This window comes from Xiphophorus hellerii, chromosome 13, assembly GCF_003331165.1.
Source record: "Xiphophorus hellerii strain 12219 chromosome 13, Xiphophorus_hellerii-4.1, whole genome shotgun sequence".
Taxonomy (NCBI): domain Eukaryota; kingdom Metazoa; phylum Chordata; class Actinopteri; order Cyprinodontiformes; family Poeciliidae; genus Xiphophorus; species Xiphophorus hellerii.
The window spans coordinates 3,828,412-3,839,387 of record NC_045684.1 but is presented as its reverse complement, the minus strand read 5'-3'; the positions used below and the strand labels follow the sequence as shown (position 1 = coordinate 3,839,387).

The 10,976-nt window shown below is 35.6% G+C and overlaps 1 protein-coding gene across 1 annotated transcript; it reads left to right on the top strand.

The window, feature by feature from the left end:
- The first annotated feature begins 4,975 nt into the window (after positions 1–4,975).
- LOC116730616 (recoverin-like) lies at positions 4,976–10,732 on the top strand. The gene is made up of 4 exons (XM_032579960.1): positions 4,976–5,041; positions 7,017–7,595; positions 9,442–9,553; positions 9,947–10,732. Exons 2-4 carry the CDS (start codon positions 7,215–7,217, stop codon positions 10,030–10,032), a joined length of 579 nt encoding a protein of 192 aa, XP_032435851.1. The 5' UTR covers positions 4,976–5,041; positions 7,017–7,214; the 3' UTR covers positions 10,033–10,732.
- The last annotated feature ends 244 nt before the right edge of the window (positions 10,733–10,976 follow it).

The following is a 10,976-nucleotide window of genomic DNA, read 5'->3' as shown; positions in this document are numbered from 1 at the left end:
AGGTTAAACACTTAAGCTTCTTGCGCACTCCAAGTGCAAGCTGATTACCATAGATGGGAGTTTTTAACAAAAAAGTAGACTCTTACCAAAACGTAGTAAGTAAATCATACACCCCAAACATCTTTGAGACAATTGTGACAGCGTCTCTAACTTAAGTTATGCATTGTTCATAAAAATATTGGCCATATCTAGACCAGCAATTTGATATATTAGATAATTTGATCCTTTACAGCAATTGTGACAGGAGCTTTGAATTTAAATGGCTTCCTACAGGAACCAGACTTTGCTATAAATAAAAACAGACCTGCAGCCATCCCTTATTTTCTCCACTGTGTCCTGGAGCTGACCTCACTTCGGGTCATGTGACTGTAAGTGTTTCTAGATTAAACTTTCTTTTTCTGAAAATAGACACCTTGACTTCTGGCCAAAGAGCTTTTAGAAAACTGTCAGCTCAACTTTATTACAGTCACCAGGTTTCTAAGGCTCGCTGTCTGCTTGGTGCCAAATCCTCCTTACAGTGCACTGCGTCACCACCTTTGCTGTTTGACTCTTTCTGCTTCAACTTTAATTCGTGGCTTCTCTGAGTTAAAGGATTCCCTTTCTTGGAACTTAATCCAAGCCAAGTTAAGGGTCAAAGGTCAGACTGTGGATTGTGTGAGGTTAAGGCTGGTCCACAAAGCCACACAACAAAAATCCTGCTTATCCAATAAATACAGATTCTTTACAGTGTGAGGCCGGTAGGCGGATCCTGACTGGAAGAGGAAGGATGATGGATACTGAATGAGAAGCAACAGAAAGGGAGCGAGTCAGAGGTACACCAGAGAAAATGGAGTATTAATAAGCAAAAGTAAAACAATACCAAGAAGTATTGGTCATTTAGGTTCATAATACAGCTTTATTCTTTAGTCTTACGTTATTTTCACACTATCGCAACTTTATCTCCTATTATTTTGACTTTATTCTAGTAAAACTCATTCTCATAATGAAATGACTTCATAGTAATACTGTGACTTCATTCTCAAAATATTGTGACTTTATTGTCACATCATTATGACTTTATTCTCATACTATTTTCATTTTATTCTCGTAATTTTATACTTTAATTCTTATTTTTTCTTAGTCTCCAACCATAAAATATCCAGGAAGCTTACATAGAAATAATGGGCTTCGGTCTTTACCTGAACAATAACCCGAACTGGAGTCACTACGCTGATGCTCATTACAAGAAAAGTCACAGCAGATTCTACCTGAGATCTGTTGAAGTGCATGAGGCGCTACTGAACCATTTTGTTTTACTCTGCAATGACATCAGACATCTTTTATGGTGTTTTGTGTCGGAGCAGCAGCTTATCTAAAGGCAGCATTTGGATAAGCTCATTAGGAAGGCCAACTCCGTCTAGGTCGGATGCCCCTGTGCACCTGTTGGAGGTGGTGGGTGGCAGAAGAACTCTGGCTAAAATAATATCCAGACAGTGTTTTTCTCACCATGCATCAAGCTGTTGCTGAACTGGAGAACTCATTCAGTGACAGGTTCACAAAGGAGTGTTGTCACAGATCCTTCCTCCAAGCAGCTCTTAGATTTTATAACCGTCACTACCCTCAACAAACTCAAACTCAATATTTGTAGTTTTTCCTAATTTCTACAAAAACATTCCTGCTAATATTTGAGCATATTTCCTCTCCTACCACCATTTTACATCAACAATATTAAATTATTTTGATTGCATTAAGGCCAGTTTACCTTAGAAATATATTTCATATTTTCCTTTCCTAATGAATTGTCTATTGGTAATTAAAAGATAATGATGGTGTTCTTCAAGACCTTGTATTAGTCCCAGATCATTTATTTTCCTTTTGAAATACAAAAAGGTAAAAAAAAATGTAAAAAAAAAAATTAAAAAATGCAAAAATGAATTATTCTTTTGATGCACAATATCTTGATATGCACTGATGAAAAAAATAAAGGCCTTGCTTGAAACAATTACCTCAGAAACGAGCAAAATTAAGAGTAACTTTATGTCAATGTCAACAAATTGGCATGAAAAGCATCATAATAATAAAAGTCTTGTTATTTTGTTAAATATAAAGCTGTTATTTAAGTTTAACTGCATGTAAATGGACTGAGCACCGACAGGGTGAAAGAAAGTAACAAAATAAGATGGAAAACCTCCTATAAAACATTTACAAAGTCATTCTGCAAGATCCAACTGTTTTAAATGACCACAAAGTTACTTTAGATATTAAATTGTGCAGTGGCTCTTGAATTATTTGACATAGCCCTGGGGAGATAGTTATGCAACTGCAGTGATATCAAAAACATCAAATACTTATCTGCTCTCTTCCACCTTTTGCCAGAACAAATAACATACAAAATAATAAACAAATTATTCCCTGGCTGGATTCAAATACAGTATGTTTTCCTTGTTGAGATGAATGTAAAATGTAAAACATTTTGTCATAGCAACACGTTTGCATTTCTGTGTGTGCAGTGAAATTGTGGAATGGATTAAACATAGAGCTTAAGCAGAGTTCAAACATGACCCAGATCACAAAAAGTTGTACAAAAATATGGCTTACAAGTGAAGTGAGAAAGACAGACAAAAAGATTGGACCAGGTCAAAGTATTTGAGAGTATAAAGATTTGTATATATATATATATTTATATAAAAAAAATTTCTACAAATTAAAATTTGAATATTTTCTCTTTATTTTGGCATTTTGTTAAACATAATATCAGACCGTGAGAAAGAATTGTGTTTTATCCAGTGTATTTAAAAACTTGGTTTCAACTTATGAAAAATGAAATTGCTTGGAGCCTTCCTTAACTCCACCCTCCCTCAAAAGGATTTTTTTTACAAATAAAGCTGAAGAATGGTAAAAATTTTGAGAATTATCTGCATAAAACAATTAACACACATGGAATGTACAAACAGCACAAAAGTCTTGATTCATATTTTTTTTCTACATGTTTTCCTTTCTAAAGGTTTACATGTGTGTAATATCTTCAACTAGTTTTGATCAATCTCTCTTTGGGCTTCCTGATTGTCTTTAATTGATCTTCCTTTGACAATAGCCAATTATTTTTACACATTTTTTGACCAGCACTGGTCCAGTTGAGCTTAGATGAAATATGTTTTCTACTTTTAACCATAGCTGTAAAATAGCATCATTGATAACACAATGTCCGTCCGGCGGATAGACATTGTGTTTGAGGCTTTTACGGAGGGAAGATGTGTGCAGACAAGCAGGTAGTAAATATCCTGCAGCACTTTGACTTGCATTGAACTTCAGCTTAAAATAAGCCAGTTGACTGAACCACAATTACTCTGTAGGATTTAGTAGTGGTAAAAATAAAGCATAGTTGTTTCCAAAACTACTGTGAACCTTTGATCAGGTCAGGACTTAACGGTTTAAATCCGGTGGGTGGAGGGTGGCTCTGCTGCAGTCGGTACGGGATTTAAATGCTCTTAATTAACTAAGTGTTGACTGCTGAATCCTCCATCTGCTTTGCTGTAACTGCAAATCTGTACATAAGGAAACCCACACCTCGCTCTGAGCAGGTGTGAAGGCGGCTCGGAGATCACAAGTCATTTCCAATCCGTTTCGGAACATTTTTTGTGTAGTTTCAATTTGATTGTCAAAAACACACATTTGCTTAAATAAGGTTTTATAGGTGCATATTATTATGAAACCTAACTGATACATTATGAAAAATATTTCCTACACTCTATGAAGATAAAATGAATTCTGTCATGTTTATTCAGAAATTTTAGGCAAGTCATGCAACATCCAACTGATCAGACCTGATGATACCCTATTTGCTTAGTTTGAGCACTATGGTTATCTTTCTTGGTTTTTAAAAAAAATCAATAATAATCTCTTTTCTATAGTAAACAACAACATAACTCATCAACTCTGGAATTCTGGCGCCACATTAGCACCATTAGCTGGCAAGGTCTCTTGGAAATCTACCAGGTAGACTGGAGATTTAGAACCAACGTTACCTTTAAAGTAGTATAGCTGAGTAAAGTGACACTATTTCACACACAAATACACAAATCTGTGATTTTCTATAACACTGCTGCTACAAACCCTAAGAAGGTTATTTGGCTCAGAATTCTGTACATTATTTTATTTATTCAACATGGCTGACATTGTCAAAAGCTGACCTAAAAAAATCCTGAGGTTGTACATATGCTATGTCTCAGTACTGTATTTCTTAAAGCTTATATTTAGGTCATAGTAATTCTTTCCATATTTAATGATTAGTGGTAAACTTTAGTCGTTGTTCAAAGTTTGAGCCCTTTGTGACAAGGGTGTCCAAAGTGCAGCCCAGGGACTGTTGGTGTGGCTAGGGATGACTTCATACAGCTCTCTTCCTTCAATAAAATATTCCTTGTTTTGTTTGTAGTTGAGCATGTAAAACAATGTTTTTTATTCAAAAATCAAGTTTTTGTGGCTGATTATTGCTTTCTGCCCTACAATTTCCACCAACATGGCAAAGATCCTGGACACCACTGACTTAAGAAAGTCTGTTAACTTCAGCAGATGCAGTTCTGCCACCGACGACACCCTGAGTGAGGCATTTTTCCTGAGCCCACCAAAAGTTAAATAAAAATAAATCAAGTAAATTTCTTATTGTACTTGATTTGCATCCATGTCTTTAGTTTTGACTACACAGCATTTCAACTTCATGTGTTTTATCACAGGTTTATAAAAAATATTCCTAACTAAGAATGAATGTGTTTTTATACGTTTTGGGGAAAAAGCGTAATTTTAAAAAGAAAAAATACATTAACCAATTGGTGGTGTAGAAATCCAAAGCAGCTACTTGTGAGGTAGGCTTTGTCAAATTTTACAAAAAAGAAAATGAAATTCATTTTCCTGAAGCTGTCAGAGTTCTTCTGGATGTTAGTGTGGCTCCGCCTCTGAGGGGGAAGCCAGTCCAATTGACTTATCTCAGCAGGTGGAACCTGATTTCCTCTGCTGTTCACAGTCAGAGCATCACTGTTAGCACCAAACCGCTCCACTGCTCACACAGGTAGGACACAAACCGAACTGGAAGCTGTCTGTTCACACTGTTGTTGCTTTATGCTGCTGTTGAATAAGTCTGACTTGTCCTTTATTCATTGTGGTCTGGAGGTTCTGTGTGTTTATCTGAGATACCTGAAACTGAGCTGGTGTAGAAGTAAATTGTTTAGCGTGTGCTGTAAGATTCAAGGATGATAACTGGGTTTGAAATGTTCTGATTGAGAAGATTAATTTGAAGAAATATTGACATTTACTTAATATAGAATTTATTTTAAAAAATGATTGAGAGAAGATGTTGGAATGGTATTGTTTCCTTTGATGACACAGAATAATGAGACATTAATCACTTCAGTTTGACTGAGGAACTTCTAAAATGTTCAGTGTGATTTTTGAGTTGGAGGTGAACCCTACTTTATGACACTATGACATTGTTTTCAGGTATAGAACTATAGATGTTTGAGATTTTGAAGAATTCTCAAATTCTGAAAAACCCGATTTAGTATACTCCTATTTGTTCAAACAAATATTTATGTTAGTGTTATTATAGACTGTGCTACAATTCAGAAACAATCAGTTTCGAGTTTTGCTTAAAAATGTGTCTTGTCAATGTGAATTAATTTTGTTCAACTAATTCAAGTCAATACATAACTGAAAACCCCCAACAAAAAACATTGTTGAGGAGGCATATTATATCTGTAATCAGTCAGCCCAAAATGGCACTTAAATGCAATGTTAATATGAGGTGTTAGTGGAAGTACTTTTATCAAACCACTAATAGCTGGAACCATTTGACAGCTTTACAATGTTCAAAATAAAATTTGTAATATTTTTCTAAACCTGGTAGAAATTTGGAGCTCTCCATTGTAGAAAAATGGCATGACCTTCCAGATCACAAAAACAAAAATTTTAACATTTGGAAAGAAGTCTGGAGGGTCATTATTCAGTTACCTGTCAGATGTTTCCATCCTTGCCTTTCTCCAGCAGTCATTGGGTGAGAGGTAGGGTACACCCTGGACACATCAGATGTTACCTGGCCACTTAATTTACTGTGACTGAGAGTCCTATGCAAATATAACTACTACATATTACATTCTTGACTACTGCAAAACATAATGATGCAACTCTTTGAAGAACTAAAAAAAACAAAGCTGGAATCAAGTTTGGGGATTTGCTCTCAAACTAGCATATGCTTAGCTAGGTCACCTCTAACACCAAAATACCATGGAAATCAGTTTTCTCCCATTTATTATCACCGCCCTGGTATTTTTGCCTGTAGAGCTTATAGTTTCAGCCTCCCTTACCTTTGCTGTGTCTCTTACAGCTTTAGAGGTTGTATTTGAGGTCACTCCAAGTCGTTTGTCACTCTGGATTATGGCAGCAATAGAGGATTACCAGTGCCTAGAGATTTCAAGTCTCTTTCTGGTTGTTTTTTTATTTGTTTTATTAAATTTCTCCCTTAGCCCATTGAATGATAATTTAGAAGAGTGATTTCTAAAACCCTCACACACTTTAGAATAATAGTAGTTTGCAAATATAGTTTAACACAACTCTATAATTACAGAAATATGTCACCAGGAAAGAAATTATATTTTACAATCATTTGGGCTAATTAGGACTAAGTGAGTAAATGTGTGTACAAAAGATGAAAATTACTAAATAAGCATTTCAGCTGTTCATTTTTCTTGTATATTTATGTTGTATAGATATTAAAATCTATGAGATGCATTTAATAGCAGTACACATGGGATGATATTGCGGCAACGTGAAACATGTTCAGCATTCACACCCACTCCTATCTCAACTCACAGCATTTCAATACTTTTTAACCTGATTTGATTCTACAACATGTCAGAGAACCCACTTCACACTGAACGAAAAACAAGCATTTGAGATTTGACCTAAGATAAAACATGTCCTTGACACCTCTTACCGGATCTAATCGTAGGCCTAATGAGCTTACCAAGTGCCTTCTGCTCTTTTCACAGCATTTGTGTCTACGAGTTGTACACCAGGCCAACACCAGCATCAAGAACATTTTAGCTGTGTCTCATAAATAGTCTTTCTTTTACTAATTCACAAAATAGAGTAGGAAACTTCAGAGGCTGAAGTTGTGCTACAAGTGCCATTGAAAAACCAAGGGCCGACAAGTTAAACCTCTAAACAGATTTCCAACACCAGCAGTAATGGGTAACAGCAAGAGTGGAGCTGTGTCCAAGGAGATCCTTGAGGACCTTAAACTCAACACCAAGTTCTCAGAGACTGAGATTGTCCAGTGGTATGAGAACTTCAAAAAGCAGTGTCCATCGGGCCGCATCTCGAAAGACGAGTTTCAGAATATCTACCGCAAGTTCTTCCCGGACAGCGATGCAAACACTTACGCCCAGCACGTCTTCCGCTCCTTCGACACCAATGACGACGGCACGCTGGACTTCAAGGAGTACATCATCGCCCTCCACATGACTGGAACGGGGAAAACCACGAGCAAACTTGAATGGGCGTTTTCGCTGTTTGATGTGGACAAGAACGGATACATCACCAAGTCAGAGGTCACAGAAATCTGCACAGTGAGTTTTGGATACGTAGCTGGAGAAAACTGTGTCATCGACATAGAGCTTGACAGTAGTGTTTTCAATTTTCAGGCTGTGAAACTGTAAATATTTTTACTATTATTTATTATTTTCCAATATTTTCAGAGCATAGCATAGCATAAACAACTGGAGTAGATCAATTGATAACTGGATAATGACTATCAGAAACATCTGCCTTACATTTTACATGTCAGTTTTTAGCATGATTGGAAAGTTGCAGATCTTTATTGGTATTCCATGGCAAAGAGTACACAGACTGTGATCTGTGAAGGAAATAGCACATCTGTATTGACGGAGTTAGTTCACAAAGCCTACAATTCTCCCCAGGTTTCTCACCATATTTCTTTTCTTAGAAGAGATGTAGAGCCACTGTGTTGATGTAGATTTATACACACAAACAAGTACAGGTTTCCAATGATTTTGACTTTCTAAGTTCAGTGATTTGATTCTTAATGGCAAATTTTAATAATTGGATGAACTGACATTTTTGGACATTAATCTGCAATGTTCCTTGTCAAAAATTAATATTTTGTTAAATTTCCCAACCTGCTTTTGTTACAGTAATGGTTGTTTTGTGACCACATTATGAACTTGTTTCTTGTCCATGTCTGGTCTGAAGTCAGTTCCCTAATTTATTTTTAGCCAAAAGGTCAGGCCCTTCCACTGGTTAGGTAACATATTTTCAGGATTAGACTTTCATTCACGCTGATAAACAGTTTAAGCTTATGCTGGAGTCAGAAGACAGCTTAGTAACACTGACTGCATGGATGCACTTTTCAGGGTAAATTTACAACAGTAATAAAGCAGCTAATATCTAAAAAGCCAAAATATTGAAAGTAATTGCTGAGAAGGCTCAATTTTTCTCTTTTTTAAAATTTTGATAAAATGATACTGCAATTAGATAATGTAAAAAACAGGGCGATGGTGGGAAGAGTTCGTCCTGTAATGGGTTTTTGATTCAAACCCATGCTCTGTCTGTCTTAGTCGTTGTGTCCTTGGACAAAGTACTTCACTCACCTTGTCTGCTATTTGTGGTGCACGGGCCTGGTGGTGGTCAGGGGGCCCGGTGGCACCAGTGCATGGCAGCCTCACTTCTGTCAGACTGCCCCATGGTAGCTGTGGCTGCAGTGTTGTAGCTTACCATGATCAGTGTGCGAATGACTGGATGTTATAAAGCAGCTCTTGAGACTTTGTGTCTCAAATCTTTCTGAACATTCAAACACCTTAGAAGGGAAGTTATGTCCTATTTAATTTATCCAAAATGGTGACTAAAGCAAGATATGCAAGAATTGTAATAATAGTGCATGTAATATGTCCTTGTGAGGATAAAACAATTGCATTAAAACAAATACTACTATATTTTCTTGAAATCTATGAAAGTAGTTTCATATGAATATACTTTACACAAAGTCCTCTCAACCAAAAAAAAAAAAACATAGTAAAGTTCAAGCAAATGTCACTCAATCTACGGTTATAAAAGTCCTCAATTGACACTCTTTATATGTCCTTGCAGCATTCGTGTTGTAGTAATTAAGCAATTACACAGCACTGCTGTAACTATATAAAGTTGTCCACTTTCCATGTAAGCATGTTTCATTGTCAAATATAAATGAGAAAGATAAGAGAAAATATAATTAGATAAAACCAGAGATGCTCTCTAAATAAATGGCTTTATGGAAGGATGTTACTTTTGTTGTAAATAAATGTAGATAAACGAAACAGAGAAATGAGATGAAACTGGAGACAGTGCTGGATGAAAATCCACAGAAGAACTCATTATTTTGACTTGAGCAATTTATTTACTCTCCTTCCTGTTTTACAGTCAATTTTCAAGCTGATACCAACAGATGAAGTGGGTGATCTACCTGAGGATGAAAACACACCTGAAAAGAGGGCAAACAAACTCTGGAAAGTCTTCGATAAGGGTGACAACGGTACGATGAAGTAGTATTGATGGTAGCAAATAAACAATGTAGTGAAATGTCTCAAGAGCAAAAGTGGTAGATGAGTTTTTGTTTTAAATCTTTAAAAAAAAAATCTGGTTCTTCTTCAATTGTCTACAACTGGAGCCAGAAATTTCTTTGTTTTTAATTAAGTTCATAAATGCAAAAGGATTTTAAAAAACTGCAGACATTTCTAATTGTTTTCAATATTTGTAAATCTCTGTTCCAGTTTGACCAGAACAATCTTACTCACTATCATTTTAAATCTTTTATTTCTTCGGAAATACATTTATACTCTATTATTAAATGTGTGTACAAAAATGGATAAGTATGCATTAATCATGGGGTAACTGTATGTTTTGGTATTTATTTTGTTTTCTCTAGACCGAGTTGCAGAAGGAGAGTTCATCAAAGGACTGTTGGAAAATGAAGACGCCCTCCGTTTGATTCAGTATGAACCTTCAAAATAACTTCTTTATCTGACTGATCCATTTCCCTCTGGTTCCGGTCTTTCTGTAAATGCAGTGGCACCTGATGGTATCCTCACACAATGTGAACACATAACTGCACATAATGCCCCTTGAAAAGTATTGAAGCCTAACTTCCTACTTCGTTTTGTTGCCTGTCTACGTGTGCTGTCCACGTTGTTTGTAGTTTGAAATATGAAGGATACAATAAAAACTGGGAAAAAGTGAAGTAGTGCAAACAGATTACTTTGACTGTAAAAATCAGTATGCAACATGCTTTACAAGTATCTGTAAACAGGTATTTATAAACTGCTGTCTGTCCATTTTGCTGCTTAGTGGACAGAAACCTTTCTGGACCCATTTGACACTTAAACACATACATTTACATATCATGAATTTCTGATGCAGCCAGTATTTAGTGCAAATAAAAAGGGATACAATGAAGGTTTATTTTGCTTTGAAGATGTATTCAATTCAGTAGTTAATTATAAGAATTATTGTTATTGTTTATAAACCCTGACCGACATACAATATCGCTTCATTACTTTAGCTTAATTAGTCTTTAACCATTTTTATTTTAACCCCGGGGCACAATTTTACATGTTTGTTGTTTATGTGATGACTATGAAAATTAGCATTGGTCCTGCATGTTCCTTTGTAATATATTCAATAAATGGAAACAATAAAATTCTGATCAAATGAGGTTTTAGAATTTGTTTGCTTTAATGTCAAATAAAATGCAAAGACATATTTGAAAAAAGGTTCACAAGTATTCTGTTTATTGTCATTTTTGGAATATTCTTCCAAAATCTCCTGACTTAAATTGTGATTCATTCAGAGGAAATCACTTATGTTTCAGTTTATGAAAAATCATAAATATTTATTACAAAAGCAAAATGCTGTGGTCAACATTATTCTGCTGCTAATTAATGATACAGGAGCCGGTT

Excerpts from the sequence above, each read along its gene's own strand:
- LOC116730616 (XM_032579960.1), top strand. The coding sequence starts at position 7,215 with ATGGGTAACAGCAAGAGTGGAGCTGTGTCCAAGGAGATCCTTGAGGAC. Across the intron at positions 7,596-9,441 it reads AGGTCACAGAAATCTGCACA|TCAATTTTCAAGCTGATACC; the intron begins GTGAGTTTTGGA and ends CCTGTTTTACAG. Across the intron at positions 9,554-9,946 it reads CTTCGATAAGGGTGACAACG|ACCGAGTTGCAGAAGGAGAG; the intron begins GTACGATGAAGT and ends TGTTTTCTCTAG.